General features: G+C 39.7%; 1 protein-coding gene across 1 annotated transcript in view; it reads left to right on the top strand.

Moving 5' to 3' along the window:
- ORC3 (origin recognition complex subunit 3) overlaps positions 1-17,562 on the top strand; it is an 87,622-nt gene that overhangs the window by 38,682 nt on the left and 31,378 nt on the right. The window contains exons 8-11 of the mRNA XM_015424743.1: positions 2,272-2,431; positions 3,449-3,562; positions 7,645-7,778; positions 8,717-8,780. Coding sequence (XP_015280229.1) covers positions 2,272-2,431; positions 3,449-3,562; positions 7,645-7,778; positions 8,717-8,780 — 472 coding nt within the window. The remainder of the gene's footprint in view (positions 1-2,271; positions 2,432-3,448; positions 3,563-7,644; positions 7,779-8,716; positions 8,781-17,562) is intronic.

The following is a 17,562-nucleotide window of genomic DNA, read 5'->3' as shown; positions in this document are numbered from 1 at the left end:
GGTTTTGAATATGAGAAATCTGCCAATCATATTGTTTACAATGTCTTAGGTTTTTTGCATGACCATTATAAGGCAGGTTGCACTTGGCTGCATTAAATGTGTTTGTCTCCACACTTGTGAACAAAAATGAGTTGTGTAGCTGGGCAATAAGTTTCCTTAAAGGAAAAAAAAGTATGATATCGTTTTCAAATCTGTGATTCCACACCGTAGCAGAAGCATTCCTTTTAAAACAAGACACACAGAAAGGAAGAGTCTCTTTGCACATTAACCGCTAAATCAGATGACCATATTGAGATGGCTGTTATCTTTGGTACCCAGTCTCTGCAGGAAATATTACACAGATTACAACCCTTTGAAGAGAAGTCAGAAGTTTATTTCCTGGTTTCATGTGAAAACCTTTTGTACCAGCCAAATATTACTCATGTTTATCTTTTAAGATTTAATCTAATCATTCTTCAAATGAGTAAATATGAAATAATCAGTATGATACAAAATATACTTGCATATATTTATGAAATCAGAAAAAGAAATACATACCTATAATTCTTTCTTCCTTTTCCCATTTAAAAATTAAAAGATAAAATACAGTTTTGGAGATTCTCACAAAAACACTTTCAGAAAGAATCAGATAGTCTCATGCAACCCACTTCTGAGAGATTCAGGGGTGTTTAGGGTGTGGTTATCATATAGGTCCAATTACATGAAACGCACATACCAAAACCTTCCAGTTTGTCACTTCTAATGGTATGAGGTGAACAATTCACGGCACTTATAAGAAATTTCCCATAGAAATATCTGTATCAAAATTGTGAACTTATTAGATCAACGAGTTCAGAGATTTTCCTGGGTATCTGTCCATCAAAATATCTCTCTTCCCATCTATCTTCAAAAGATGGGACATTGAGTATACAGCTGAGAAAGTAGAACTTGTACATATTTTGCAAATTGGAAAACTAAAGCAAATTGTCAGTTTGTTCAACCAGTAACTCTTAATGGACAAGGATCTGTGACAACAGTCTTACCACTCAAGCATAGAGGTTGCTACTGGGCACAGAAATCGGTATCCTAAGAACGTTGGCTTTTTGTTTTTGTGGTGTTTTCTAAAACAAAAACCTCACACCCTTAAGATTGTGAAGAATGAACATGACAGTATGTGAACAAAAGTGGGTGAAATGTGAGGCACAGAGTTCAGTTTCAAGGCTACCTAGAGTACTTCATCTCTCCTAGTGGTAGCGGAAACCAAATTAATCATTTATCATATTTACTTGAAAGGAAGCTGACCCTGAATGTAAGATGATTATTCCTAAAAACATCATATACCAAACATTATTTCTGTATTGGACATAACTGTAACTTGTATGCAAATATACGATAACAGTTTTTCAGTGGGGTAACTATAGCAAGCTAACCTGTAGAAAGTGTTTGTCTGTATACCCTTCTTCATGCAGAAATTGATTTACTCGTTCCTTTACTGCAGAGTCTGTGTAATTTTAGTAGCTGCTATTTCTTTATAAAACATTTCCAACTCAGAGAGTGGACTGTGATTTTTTAAAACAAAATCACTGTTATTCATGAATAGTGGCTTGCAGCCAATCACACATTCCAATATATGTAAGGACACTTAATTTTTCTTAAGATAGTGGTGGCAGTTTCCACCAGTTCCCCTCACTCACTTTGCCCTCAGTGCTGAGGATGCACTGACTGTCAGGAGCAAAATTTCAGTGGGAGGGGTTCATTGTGTTGCAGTGGGGGGGGGATCAAAATTGATGCACCCCGTTAAGAAAATGTAAGTACCATAAGTCTTTAGAACAGTGTACGTGGATGCAGGCCCATGTTGCTCAAATATACCATTCAACTAGACCAGGCCAGCACAACTTATGCCCATGTTATGGCAGCTCACCGGGCACTTGATAAACCTCCTGGCCTAGGATTGCAAAAAAAGGTGCAGAAAGTGGGGTGGGTATGGGGCTGCCAAGCAATTGTGTGGCTGATGAACGATGTTTGGCTTCTTGACTGTCGAGTTGTACAGGTCTAGATGATGGTGTTAAAAAAGATTTAAAGGCTACATTACAGGGAAGAGAGGGTGCTGCTGGGTTTTTCTTCTTTGGATTGTAAAATTTTGCTGTATGCTTGCCGATCTTATATTTTATTTTCTCATTAGTGTTGCTAAAGTCTTTGATCTAGAGCTATGATGGAAATTTACTACCATCTGTTTGTTACATACAAATGAGCTTACTTTATTAATTTTTCTTCTTCTTTCTCTTACCTTAGTCAGTGTATTCATGAATTTCCTCTGGTACTCATTTTTGGAATAGCCACTTCTCCAATGATCATTCACAAGTTACTTCCTCACTCAGTTTCCTCTTTGTTATGCATAGAACTCTTCCAGTCTCTTTCCTGCAAAGACCACCTGAGTACCGTAATTGACAAGGTAGGGAAATATCTGCCTTATTTCAGAGCAAGGTAATAGTTGGCATGTCTGTAGTTGTTGATTGCTGAAAGTACTGCAATGGTACAGGGATAAAAATCCTTGGGGGCAATGTTGCTAGATTTGAATAGGCACTGTAAACATCCAGTTATTTCAGTGATGATCAGTGAATCAAATGACTGTTGAGTTTGCATTTAGGAAACCGTGGTTACCCTATTGTTTGATGGAGTTTTAATTTCATCTTAATAGAATGAATGCCTATGATCAAAACAGCTAGATTTTAACAGTGAAAGTAAATGTTTATAGTATTAATTGTTAATCCTTTGCTTTACTCAGTACCCCCACACACATACACTGTTTGATAATCAGAAAAAGGGCATTGGGTTTTTAATGTTTTTTTCTCTTAAAAGTCTTATTGACTTAGGAAGAGAATTGCTTATTTCCATTTTTTTGGAACTGATGGAACTTAAAATGCTTAATTGTAGTTGGATTATGGCAGTTGTTATCCTACCTGCCACCATGAGATGGGGAAGGCTAGATATTTAAATTATACATTTCAGCTGTATATATTTTGTAATCAATAAACATCAATAATGTTCTCTTGCTATTCTTGTTTATGCCCTAATATTGCTTTTTAACCTGTTTACTTTAGGGAACATGTTCTACATTGAGTTGTCTATCATTAAACCACTATATATTATGAGAGATTCTCAGCTGCGCACATTTAGAGTTCAAGCCAGCTCTGTTTGGCCTCTCCATTCCCCCCAAGTGAGCGCAGAGCATGTTCTAAAAGCCACTCAGGATGCCCCCGCAGCTGCATGTTTGCAAAGAAGTAGCAGAGAATTTCGGGGAAGCTTGTGTGCTATTAGTGAGCGTAAGTGAAAAGCAAAACAGAATACTGTATCCTTCTGAAGAATCCCAAGATTCCCTGGAAAACAGCTTGAAAAACTAGCCTTCCAATATACATGATCTTATTTTAGTAAAGATAAACAAATGGTTTATTTCCTTTCTCTATTTCAGCTTCTTCTGACAAGCCATTTTCCCTTTAAACTTGGTGAGAAAGTTCTACAAGTGTTAATAAACATATTTTTGTACCATGATTTCTCTGTTCAGAACTTCATCAAGGGATTTCAGGTAAGCTGCGGTAAGAACAGTTGTTAACTTTGAAAGTTATTGTAGTAACGAACTGTGGCCTAGTTTCCCAAACAGCAGATAAGTAAGATGGTAAATGTCTTTCTGGACTACAGGCCACAGGTTTCCAACTGCAGTTGATGCTTCTACATATGGCCAGTTCCCTGCACATTGAAAATTGGCGTGGCAAGGGGTAGGCTAGGACTAGAACCCTTCTGCTTTATATTTAGTTTTCCATGTGCAGGGATTAAAAAAAAACCTTTTTATTGCTTTTATACTACAAACTAAAAAGGAAGGGGAAATAGGGTGAATACTAAACTAAGATACAGAGTTATGCAAGGATCATATAATACAAATTATACAGAGATCGTATCTAAGACTAGGTGTTTCCCCCACATTTAAGTTTTTAGGAATAAAGGTTAACGCTTATTGTTACAAAAGCAAACTAGTACACGCATATTTAGCCTAAGTACATCTTAGCTCTTTAAATGTTAGTAAAATCAAATTTTCAGTATTAAGCTATTTGTCATAATTTCCCCCCCCTGTGCTTATTTTTTTATCATAGGTTAATCTGACTTTCAATAATTTAGGAACTACCGCTCCCTTATCGGAGTCTGAATCTTCTAGAGAACTGCCTGAAGAACTTTCACTGCTTCCTGATCTGAACTTTCACTGCTTCCCGATCTATGTTCAATGTTTTCTTCTGTTACGCTGTTGTCCTCTGCTCTTCCATCCTTCGCTGTTGTTTGGTGCTGTTCCAAAAATACCTTTGCTTTTGTAACAGAGTCAATCTTTTGCTTCTTTTCTTTGTAGTTGAAGATAAGTCCTTCTGGGGTTATCCATCTGAAGGGGGTGGAGTTTTTCTGTAGAAAAGATGTTAGGTCTTTATACTGTCTCCTCTTTCTTATCTCAAATGGAATGTCTTTTAAAACTCTCGTTTCTTCACCTTTGATTTTTAGTCGCTTTCAAGATTGTAGCCCTTGTTGACCTCTTGGAGAACTTAACAAATACTTCACCAGGCAGTTTATTCTTCTTAATATGGTCTGGATATGTTCAGTAGACCATATCCATGTTGCTTTGTAGGAATTCTGCTTTAAGGTCAGCCACTGGAGCCAAAATTTCAAGTTCTCCCCTTTTTGCTCTGGGATACCCTGAAATGTCAGGACATATGATGGGTTTTCCATTTGTAACCGTAGCAGCTGTTCTTTATCAGAGGTCTGTCCTTTTTCCACCATCTCCAGTCTCTGATTTATTGCTTTTGTCTTAGCATCAACTTTTTTCAACTCTTTAGCTGTTTCTCTTGTTTCTTTCCGTTGCTTTTGGAGAGCATCAAAATTGTTGTTGAGATTAGTCATCTGGTCCAGCAGAGGGTGCAGTGCTGTGGCTAGCATATTGGGGAAGTCAGTGGTTACTTCTGGTCTAAGAGTCGTCATCGCTGAGGTGGCAGTTCTTGGAGAAGCTCTCCTCCTATCCACCATTTTATCAGCCCGCTGCATTAACACTTTCCAGTCAAGACCGTCGCTCTGCCCCTCGCGTTCTCTCACACAGTAACTTTTTCCAGGATGGGGATTAACTCCTCCCCCCTCCGCTAGATCGGTTCAGGGCTTTGGAACGGTTATTCGCTTGGGCGCTTGGCTAGTTTTAAAGAGATGCGAACTCACACTTTCTTCCACATGTTACTTCCAGAGGTAGGGAAAGCCTCTGTTACGCTAGATTACTTGCTCGCTTGGTCCAGTGTGTGCCTCTATCTCCATTGCTGGTTCCACGGCAGTGGGACCTATCGGGGCAGAGAGGAGTCTCAATCCCTCGGCTGTTGCCTTGGAAGAGGCACCCCTCACACCCCAGGCTACAAGCCACCTCCAAGGACTCTGGGGGCCCCCAGAATCGTCCGGGACCCCTCCCATCAGCTGCAGTAATGGCCCGCTCTCATTGGAGCGCGATGGAGCGTGCCCATCAGCGAGTCGCCAAAACCATAAATCTATGTGCAGGGATTTTTTTTTTAATGGAGGCACTTCCAATCACATTGATCCTACCTGTAGTTGCAAACAGCAGATTCGTCATTACACCAAAATTGAAATAGTACATTCCAGAAATAGGTTTGCTACCTCACATGATGAATGTGAGAACTGGGCAACAGTGATGTTTTCCTGTCACTGATGTTTGTTGGAAAATCCTTCCCAAGTGCTGGCACATAAAAAATCAGGTCTTTTCGGGAGGGAAATCAACTTCTTGGAGCTGAGAAGAATTGGGAAACCACACAACAGAAATCTCATTGGTTGTTCATACATAAATGGTAAGAACTTTATTTTATTTTTATTTTTTTAGATATATATCCCACCCCTCTCTTGCAACACAGGGCTCAGTGTGGTTCACAGCATTTTAAAAGACATAGAACCATAAGGTTCATCATTAAAATGGCAGTAATAATAGGAGGAGATAGAGGTTTTAAAAACATGCTAAAAACACACAATTAGACCCGCCATATGCACGAATGCCAGGCGGATTTAAAGGGCGCGATCAGACATGAACATCTGGGAAGCGCCCCACGCCTGTCAGCAACCCGTTCTGCTCCGCTACAGAAGCAGAGTAAAAAGACACCGGGGAAAATCTGGTAGTATAAACGGGTTGCGATGGGCCACAGACGGACTTTCCAGTGTCTGATCGCTCCAGCACACTCTCACGGTGTCAGGTCTGATCAGGCCATCCCGACTCCATGCTGATCTCCCCCCCCCTTCTCAGTATGCGCATCATTGCAAATTCCATAGGGAGCCCCCAGTGTGGAGATGTGATACATCGATTCCTCGGCAACTAACGGCAAAAAAACCCAACTCACCTGTGGTTGTGTCTGATCACGCAGTGACGGGCTATGTCCGCCGCTTCCAAGGACTGTGTGATCGCACAACTGCGGGTCAAATTCCTCCAGAGGAAATAGCCTCGCTTCTCCCCCGCTTTATCTCGCGCGTGTGATCGCCCCAACAAGTAGTTAGATTTCAAGTTAATGGAGGCCTGCCCTTTCTCAAAGCAGATATATTAGTGCCCTACCAAAAATGTTTTGAAATATTCTGAGACAGCAATCCAGTGCTTACTTATTTGGAAGAGAGTCTCACTGAACTTAATAAGTCTTTAGTTCCTTGCAGAATAGGAGATGTATGTATGTCAGAGTCCCGTCCCCCCCCCCAATTTGTAGGCACTTGAGTACTATTGCCAACTGCTGTCTCTGTTCAGGGTACTGCTGACTTCAGTGCTACCTCCCACACTTTGGCCTAGCACATGCAGAGTTCTTTGCTCTCAGGGTACACCATTTGTTTCAGCGGAGACAGTGGGTCAACATGCACCTGTGTAGTTTTGCTTCCCAAAATTAAATGAATGGAGAAGCTGCTCGAAGTATACAGTGAGGCTCTTGCACCTTAAACATATCATTAGGATACAGTTAACAGCTTAAATGAGAACTCTCCCTGAAATTTCAATACTGAAGTGAATAAAGGTTGCTTGGCAACCAAGACATGGCGGATTTATATTCTCAAACGAGATAGTAAAGAGAAATAATAGGATGTCATATACTAAAACAAATGTTGTAGGATTTTAAAAAGATTTATAGAGCAATCTTTCAACAAGTCACATAGACCCCTGATGATACGTGGTTTTGTTCGATAACTCTGCAGTCTCAGTGAATGTGCTATGGGAATGTGATCTATGTTTGTAATCAATTATATATACTCTGGTGGGCTGAGTTGCTAAGCAGTCTGTCTTGCTGTGTATCACTATCTTAAAGTTTTCTTCTTTGGAGTAAATAAGTTGGATCAGCAGTGGATCAAATTTTGGTTATGTAAAATGAGGGAAGAAGGGGGATGAAGAAAGGTTGACTGTTGTGAATAACGTATTACATTGCTTTTTATTATTTATAAAGGAAGCATATGATTCTGCAGCCTGGTTCACGGCCATGTTAAATTGTAGTCTTCATGGCTTTAGCTCAGTTGTATAATGGATTCATTTTAAGACTGTGTAACAGTATTTGGCTTATTTTCAAAATAAGGCCTTGGAGATTTTAAAGGCCATATAAAGTTCCGCACCCTTGTCTTTTGCAGCTGTCTCTTTTGGAGCATTTTTATTCCCAACCACTGAGCGTGCTATGCTGCGATCTCGAAGAATCTATGAAGAGAGTAAAATTTTTGTCACACAGTCAGTGTGAAAACATTAGAAGATTGCCATCTTTTAGAAGGTAAAAGAAGAAAATTCATTCATGCCCGTCTTTAGTTGAAATTCTTATGACATTCAGCTGTATAAGTGGTCATGTATGTACTGTTGTTCAGTAAGTTTTTATGTAAATGTTAAGGCTGCAGGTGTTATCTCCCCTTCCCCTGGCATGTGAGCCACTTGCATGGGAGGGGGTACCTTGATCTCAGTGGTTTCTCCTCTTCAACTCCAGTCCCTTCCATTTATTGGGGATTCCCCCATAATCCTAAATAGCTTTTCAGGAGGTGTGGAGCACTGCAACAGGAACTGGAAAACAGCAACGATCTGTTCTGTGAATGGAATTCCATTCATAATATGTTTCCTTCCTATCCTCCTTTTTTCCTGTTTGAACTTCTGGGCCTTTCTCAAATTATTTTGGAAAAGTCTAATGTTATAAGGCAGCGGTTCTCAACCCCTTTGGGGGTCGAACAACCCTTTCACAGGGGTCGCCTAAGACCATCGGAAAACACAAATTTTCGATGGTCTTATGATAGCAACGAAAATAATTTTATGGTTCGGGGCCACCACAACATGAGGAACTGTATTAAAGGGTCATGGCATTAGGAAGGTTGAGAACCACTGTTATAAGGTATGCAAAATAAGCAAATATAAAATAGTTTATCTTGCATATTTTTATCCTGAATACAGAATGTAGATATTCTTGTTATATGATAATCTAGCCTAGCAAATATGAATTCCGCATGTGATGTGGAAAAGGTTTATTATCCTTCTCTGATCATCCTTAATCAAAAGATAGCCTCTGAACAAGTGCAGAAATCAATTTGAAATGCAGTGTATCTAAAACATAAAGATTCCCAGTGATTCAAAATATCATAGTCAACTGATTTTCCTGAAGCAATCCAGTTTTAAAACAATGTTATACGGTTTTACATTTGAAATGTATTTTCCACCTTCTCTGTTCAGGTTTGTAGAAAGCCAGGCATCAAAGAAGCAGACAGATCTGTTGACAGATGATGCAAGTTTAAAGGTAACTTAATTTTAAAAAAACTCGAGTGTGAAGTGTCTTTCAGATTGTGTTACACTGAAATCTCTCCTTGTATATAATTCCGTTTTTGAGTGGCAAAGTTCTATGCGTGCCAGAATCAGTTGGCTGCCTGAACTGCCACTCAGAATGCGCTGGCTGCGTTGGCTGCCTGGGTTGCGGAGTCCCGCCCACAGAAGCGGCAGCCAGCATCTCTGGCTCACTGTGCTTGGAGCTGACAGAAGGGACGGACGGGACTCTCCGTGGGGCTGTGGATAGCTGGGGCCTCCTTTCCTCCGGCTCATGCGCAGCATCGGGGGTGGAGAGGGGGGGCCCTTGCTTCAGTCCTCTCCCATGGCCCCCTCCATCCCTCATGCACCCCATACATGGATTGAGGACCCAGTGAGCAGCAGCTGGTCCCCCTCTCATGCCGCCACCACCCCGGCCGCTCACCTCTCCTCCTTGGCTCCGGCTGCTCGACCTGGCTTCGCATCACACGCCGGCTCTGTTGCCCACCTTATGTTGTTTACAATGGCTGCGAGTCGGGGGGGGACGAGAAAAGCTGCGCACAGGGTTGGGGTGGGGGGACCACCGAGGTGGAGAAGATGGCCACCCACGGCAGTGGTGGTCTGGCCATGGCGCTGGGGGGGACAGGCAACTGCTGCAGGCCAGAGCACTCTCCCAGGCCTTCTTTCTAGAGCGCATTTCATTTCTTTCTGCAATGGGCCTTATTACTAGTATAAAGAATATCTGCAATCACAGAACTAGTCTGTACAGTTTTATCCTGTCTTTTGTTCAAGATGCTCAGTGTGGTGTCTGTGGTTCTCCCATCCTCTATTTTATCCTCACAAACATCACTGTGAGTTAAGTTAGGCTGACAGTGAGTGAGTGGCCCAAGGACACCCAGTAGCTTTCATGGCAGGTGGAGATTTGAACCTGGGTCTCCTAGGTCCTAGTACAGTATTCAAACACACTGCACAGCAGTTATCTTGATGCCTTCGTTGTACGTATGATAATGTCAGTCAAAACCTAGAATTCAAAATGTATCTGCTTAGGTATTTGTGTGAGATATTTGCATATAAGTTTAAAAATTGTTTAATATTTTACCATGTGTAATGCTATGTATATGGCTCAGATAATCTACAGCTGAATTTGAGTAAATAAAAACATGTTATCTGCCTGTTTCACCACAGTTTTTAAGTAAACAATCCCTGTTGGAGAGTTTTTAGAATTAAACTGAAAAACTGCCGGCCATCCATCTATCGGCAACTGGCCATATCCGTCTGTATTAATGGGTCGGAACTTTCACCAATAGCTATAACTATTTATTTTAAATATTTATACTCTGCTTTTAAACATTGTATTGGGGGTTTGGGGGGGGGTTGGCCCCCCGGAGGGGATTTTTTATTGCATTTTTTAATAGACTACAAACTACAACGAAAAATTAGGAAGGGGTAACTACATCTAGGGAGAAAGGAAAGAAAACCACTAATAACTAAAACCCCAAGAATAGGAGATCATAATAACAGTTTATATAAATGTTAATCTTAAATTGCTAGTATTACTTTGAACATAGTCGGTTATGCTAAATTATTTATCTTTTTATCCATTGATTTAACTGTTTAAGAGAACCCCAAGAGCATCCAATAATAAAACCAAAATTTTAAGGCACAATTCAGAGTCCTTCAGCCTTCATTTTGTTTTATCTTTTCTAATCTTCAATTGATATGCACGTTTGGGGGCAGCTGCCCCCTTATCGGAAGCAGAGTCCTTATTGTATTGTTGAAAGATGATGTGACTCACCCCGAGCCTGTTTTCAGGATGGGTGGGATACAAATACGAAAAATAAATAAAGAAATAACATGCTAGTTTTTTCATGAAATTACCCTGTCTTAAACCTCAGAAATGTTAGTAAGAATTTAATGTTTCACAATGTATATGATAAATAAATAAAACAGCCTCAGATGCAATTAATAATGAAGGAATTTTCTGCTCTATGGAAAGAGAAATTAGTGGTTAGCTGCACTTATGGGTGTGTTTCTCTACAGACTGTGGGGGTATATTTCATCTCCATTTCCTTTATTGCACACAGAATCCCTTATTATCTTCTTTATGAGGCAAAGGAGAAGGAGGTGTCGACGGGGCCTGCATCTTACTTGAGGGAGCAGAATATTCCCCAAACAAACTCTTGGAACCTCTGTAGCAGAATTTTTTGTTAAACACTCACAGTGCCATCCTAAGCAGTATTACACCTTCTAGCCCTATTATCTTCTATGGACTTAGAAGGGTGTAAATCTGTTTAGAATAGCAGTGTGACTTGTACTTTAAGGGCTACTTCTAATTAGAGTACTGACAAATAAACTATGAATTTTCTAATCCGTGAACCTATTACATGATTTTTTGGACTATATGGTTTGCTTTCTTACAAAGATTTTTCTGGTTGCTTAGAGTTAGAAATTCGTTTGTTGGTTACTAATTCTCCAATGAAGATAAATACTGAAAGGTTATAGCCTGTGATTATTTTCTGCCTTGCACCAGTGAAATAGCCTCTTGCACAAGTAGGTTTCTTGAACTGGAGAAAAGCACCACTGTTTTTTAAAAAAATCATAGGATCCAGCCTAAAGTTTTAGAGGAGAAATTGTGAACATGCTATGCTGACCAATATACTTCTCATCTAATGGAGCTGGTGTAGTATAAAAGATAGTGCTAGAATGGAATTGGAGGGACCTGGGTTCATATTTCTACTTGGTTTTGAAGCTTGATTGGGCCAGGGGCTTTCCATCATCCTAATTTATCTCATAGACTTGTGTAACGATTCCTTGTTTCTGTGTGTGTGTGTCTCTTTAAAAGTTTGGTTGCATGGCTGTGATAGACTAGAGTGGTTGAAAGAGGCAAGTGTGGTATGATTGGTGGTTGACAGAGAGGGGGAGGGGCTTTGGAAGTGAATCTGGTTGGATGAGTATGTGAGTCAGTCAGTAGTTTCAGTTAGATGTTGACAGTTGATGTTCAGTTAGTTAGACAAGCAGTTCTGTGTTGAAGCAGTTATAAACTGACAGCTGCGGTTGTTCCGTGAGACAGAGAGAGAAAGCTGAAAGTTGAAGGTATAGGAAACAGTAAAGTTTAAGTGACCAACAGTTAAAGGAAAGTCTGAGGGTCATAACAATTGGGAGAGAAACAGTGAACACATATGGCATTGAGATAAACAAGAGTGTTGTTCTTAGCCCAAAATTGAAGGATTAAACAAAGTTACTAGACAATTTATCTGGCAACATAAAAAAGCCAGAATAAGATGGAAAACAATGCAAGACAGAAAGGAGAAAGGAGGGCTAAATGTTCCTAACTGGTATCTGTATTACCAAGCGGCCGCCCTAGTCTGGATTAGAGAATGGGTCACCCTGGAAAACAGGAGGCTATTGTTACTGGAGGGCCATGACTTGCGTATGGGGTGGCACGCGTATACATGGTACGGTAAGGATAAGATTCATATAAACTTTAGAAGACACTGGCTAAGAGATGCATTAAATAAAGTATGGAACAAGACGAAAGAAAAATTTTATAGGAAGACACCAAGGTGGGTCTCTCCCCTGGAAGCGTACATTAAACCAGCATTAATGACAATAAACAAAAAATTGACTTATCAGATGCTGTTAAATAGAGAAAATAAATTAATAATAGAAGAGAAGTTGTTAAGAGATAATATACTTTCTTGGTGGGAAAAGACTATGGTGCAAGATAGATATAATAAGGACATAGAGGCTTTAAGGACAAAACCAATGAGTTAGATAAAATCTGGTTGTCCTCAAATGATAAACTAATACAAAAAATGAATAATCTCCTACTGGCAGAATATGAGAAGGATGATGAAGTAAAAAGTGTTATGGTTAAGTGGGAAAAAGATATAGGAAAGAAGATTGAATTAGACATGTGGGCTAAGACGTGGGAGTCAGTCAAATATATGAGAGCCACAGCCTATAAAGAAAATGTGTATAAAATGTTTCACCGTTGGCATTGGTCACCGGATAAGATAGCTAAGTGTTACCCGGGCTACTCTAAGCAATGATGGAAATGTAAGGCTAATACAGGATCTTTTTACCACATGTGGTGGACCTGTAATAAGACGCAAGGTTTTTGGAAAATGGTGCGGAAACTAATTCAAGAAATAATGGAAAAGAACCTAGCCTTAGAACCAGAAATATACTTATTGAACATGATACCTAAGGAGTATAGTCAGAAGGATAAATATATATTGGTCTACATAATAACCGCAGCAAGGTTGCTACTGGCACAAAAGTGGAAATCGGATGTAATACCGACGAGGGAGGAATTAATAGTTAAGGTGCTAGATTTAGCACAAATGGATAATTTGAGCCTGATGTTGCAAAATAAAAATGACAAAGTATTTAATACAAGGTGGGTTAAGGTGTACGAATGGAAATGTATGAGACTCTACAATATATGTTAATATTGTGTTTATGTAAAACGTAGATATTATGTGTAAACTGTATCTATGGAATGTAACTATGTTAAAATCAATTAAAATATTAAAAAAGAGATAAACAAGTGTTACAAAGTTACATGAAAAGATCCCTGTCAGTGAGGGAGAAGATTGTGTGTGATACCAAAGCAATTGTTCATCATTTACACATTACGGTACTAGTTACATTGTACCACCCTCTTATTTAGTATTTGTTTCAATAAATACCAGGACCACATAGTTCCTCGTGAGCCTTGAACTCGGTCTACCAAACCAGTAAGCAAAAGTAAAAGCATAAAGGTTTGGAAATCCTTAAAATTTCCTGATGGCATCAGATTCAACCCTATTAAACTAAATAAAGAGAACTTTTAAAGGGAAACCAGTCCTCCCCAATAAGGAGGACGTCACAGCTTGTTTGAGGATAAAATGGGATATCCCATCTCTAATTCTGCATTCCTGTGAGGTGGGACAGGATATACATACAATTAATATTGTTGTTAAAGCATGGGAAGAACTGTCTAGGATTAGTCCTTGAACTAAGTATTCCTATTAATGGGATTTTAACCAGTTGAAGTCATTTAGGTATGAGAACAATATATCTGTGAAAAACTTTTATTTATTTATTTATTTAATTAAATCTGCTCTAAAAGTATGGGAGAATTTAATGAAACTTCTTTTGTACAAATCACTCACAGAAGCTCACGGAATATGCTGTTTTGAATTCTGAATATGCCGCCTGTAAAAACTGTACCAAAATAGGTGTCCAGGGATTATTAAAACATGGTTTATTCCATATGAGTAGTCTAAACTGTACTGTTGCAATGTAGTTTACTTGGGGCTAGACTTGAAGAGTTTTTGAAAGCTGCAGCTAGTGCAGAATGTTGCAGCTAGACTGCTAGCTGATATCGGGATCATGTGCCCCTGATAGTACGGTAATTACACCTGCTACCAGTCTGCTCCAGAGTTCAATTCAGGGTGTTGGTTTTTACCTTTTAAGGCCCTGCATGGCTTGGGACTGGGGACCATCTTCACCCATGTGTTCTTGCCTGAGAATTAAGATCACATGGAGAAGCCCTCTTGACTATCCCATCAATCAAACAACTTTGTTTGGTGGGTACATGAGACAGGGCCTTCTCACTTGGCAGCCCCATGATTATGGAACAATATCTCCAGGAAAGTACGTCTGGCCCTGCTTACTTCTGCTCTTTAGGAGGATGAAGACAGCTTTATTTAGGACCACATTTAATTTAGTAGCAGTTTAAACTATAGTTTTACATTTTGTTTTTTATGGGTTTTATTTTATGGATTTTATCTATATTGTAAGCTGCCTTGAGCTCCATATGGATGAAAAGTGACTAATAAATGTTTTGAATAAATAGTCTGAAAAGGTAGTAAGGTGCAAAGAATTAGCGGGACTGTGTTTTATTTTCCCTAGTATACCGATAAACTGATGTGTAATTGGTTCTTTAGTTATGTCCCACAAACTGCAAGCATAACTGTGCATGAAGGACTTGTCATTTCCTGCCCTGACCCCTTCCGTGACAGACCCTGTCCCCTCCACCAGCCACTCCTGAGAGTTCCAGGAAACATTTGGAATGGCACTGGATTATGGCATGGGAAGGGCAGGTTGCAGTGAGAGGGAGCTTAAAGTGAAAATCACATTTATAAATTGAAAATTACATTCAGAAGTCCCCTTTTGCTTGAGCAAGAGTTAAGTTTGGTTCCAAGTCAATGGGTCCTGTTTACAGAATAGGGTTTTGTTGCTTCTTCCTCTGGGCTGCAGTTCTTGAGAAACTGTTCCTGAAGGTCACGGGAACCCTCCACAACAGCATTTGAGGCATCCCAGATGCCTGTTAATGAAGGGGAAAGGTCAATGGAAATCAGGGACCTTGCTCTCTTCTAGGATCTCTTTGAATCCCATCTAGTTTGTGCGCTTGAAAGCTAAGAGGTCTGAAATCTGTGATTTTTTATAACAAAGCTCAGGTGAAGGAAGCCCCTGTTTTGCCATGGAAAGGTATATTTTAGTGAGTGTGTAAGGGGGGGGGAGTTGGTGGTGGCATCAGAGTCATAAAGAAGGGAGAACAAGAGACATCTACAGGCAAGAGGGGGTATAATCACAGTGCCAGTAAGGATTCACAAGCTGCTGATACTGATGAGATTATTAAAAATTCCACTAGTTAAAACAGCAATGGCCTAATGCAGCTAGGGTTGCCATGTACCTATCTACAAACCGGCTGGGGACACATGCTTCCCCGCTGGAAGATTCTTGCTTGTAACACAGGCGCTGCACTATCCCATCGCCCAGACGTGATGTAGGCACGTAGCTGGGCGACGCTCTGGTAATGGAGCTGGAAACTCAATGGTACCATTGAGTTTCCAGCCGCACTGCTAGAGTGTCGCCCGGCTACGTGCCTACGTCACGTCTGGGCGATGGAATAGTGCAGCGCCTGTGTTTTCCCTGTGAGAATGGTCCCGCGAAGAACTACATATCCCCCGCCGAATCAAGGTAAGTACTTGGGAGCCCTGAATGCAGCATATAACTAACTTCTGAAAGTTCCTGGTAGGGTTTTGTTCCCTTGATAGGTTGGAGCAAGCATGCTTAGATTCTTGCTAACAAAAGTTAATTATATGATTTTAAATATATATTATTGTTAGCAAAGTAAAGAGCAAAGCATGAATCAACTGGCTGCTGGAGGTTGAGGAAGCTCAGCCATATTTGCAAGTTTGTTTCCTACCTGAGCATTTCCAGTTGCCTAACTTTCCTTGTTACAGATAGGAAATTGTAAAGCCTGCATGGGGGGAAAAACACCCCAAATTATTCAGAATGTCCTAAAAGGCTTAAATCTAATATGCACTAAAATGCTAGTCTGCTTTCTGAGAAGTGAAGGATTATTGTTGAAAGATCAGCCTTCTAAAGTCCACAGAGACTTGAGTTCATCTTGATCTACTAGAAAGGATTAATCTTCTAAGAGAGAGGAGAACAGCAAACAATAGTGGTTAAAAGCTCTGATGATTCAGTGCTGCATTGCTTCAATCATTTCTTAGATGAAGCGATCATAAAATTGAATTAAATCTTGGTTCACTGGGAATTGGCACATTTTATTTCAGAGTTGTAATAACAGTTGAGCTTAATACAAAAACCTGTCAAAAATAGCCTAGCAGCATCAAATGGAAGACCAAAGCAGAAAATTGTCTGTCAGATGTATCCACTAAATTTAGAGGAACTGACATAACAAGTGGATTTCCTTTTGAAATCTGAAAGGGGTGAAGGTATCCAAAGTAGTATTTTTGTGGTAGGTGGACATAACCTCAGATTAGATAGCTCTGCTAGAATGAAATAAATTGACTGTCTTCTTAAGGCTATCCCCTTCATCAATGAGCTACAAGGAGTCTTTGCTCGATATTTTGCCACAGCACTAACAGGATTCAGTCTCTGCCAAAGATTTATGCAGTCTGTGATCTCCAGTAGGAAGAATGGCATTACGGGTTTAATGTCTGTCCACATTCTTTTTCATTGTTCTGTGTATAACATTGAGTCCTATTTTAGCCAGGAGAAAATGTATTTAGCTTATGGTCTGTAAAACAAGGAAGTGACTATAGCATGTTAATCTGTTGCTTACTCTACTGTTTAATCTATTTAGAGGTCTGAATTGATTTGGCCTTTATTCACATAAGACCATACATTTTAGCCCAGGTAATTTTTAGAGTTGTTCAACATGAATTCGCAATGCAGGTTTTGAAAGTGAGTCAGGATTGCTGCAAAATCCAGAGCCGTTTGGAATAGCATTTCTTTTAGATGTTCTCAAACTTAAGCCCCTCCTCCCACCTATTGTTCATTGTCTCGGAATTGGTAAATCAGAGCAGCACACTGGCTAAGTCTTTCACAAGATTAGGATGGCTTCCTATATTTTAGACTCAGTTGTTTTTGTCTAACTTGGGGTGCTAGAATTTCTTTTTCTTTTTCTTTTTTTTATTTAATTAATTTAACATGTAAAATATAAGTCTTTCACAAGATTAGGATGGCTTCCTATAATTTAGACTCAGTTGCTTTTGTCTAACTTGGGGTGCTAGAATTTTTTTTCTTTTTTTCTTTAATTAATTTAACATGTAAAATATAAATCCAATACAACAAATTGGTAATTAATAAGTTACAGATTACAATGTTGCCAAATCCAAAACAATTACAATCAGAGTCCAAACGAATACAGCTATTGTGTATAGCTAGACAATGCATCTATAATTCCCTGAGAGCAGCTATTTACTGCTCTATGACATAAAAAGTATCGCTACAGCATGAGCTTAATGGGGTAAGTA

This window comes from Gekko japonicus, unplaced genomic scaffold (genome assembly GCF_001447785.1).
Source record: "Gekko japonicus isolate JY-2015 unplaced genomic scaffold, Gekko_japonicus_V1.1 scaffold787, whole genome shotgun sequence".
Lineage (NCBI taxonomy): Eukaryota > Metazoa > Chordata > Lepidosauria > Squamata > Gekkonidae > Gekko > Gekko japonicus.
The sequence above is the reverse complement of the archived record's forward strand: the minus strand, read 5'-3'. Positions and strand labels throughout refer to the sequence as shown.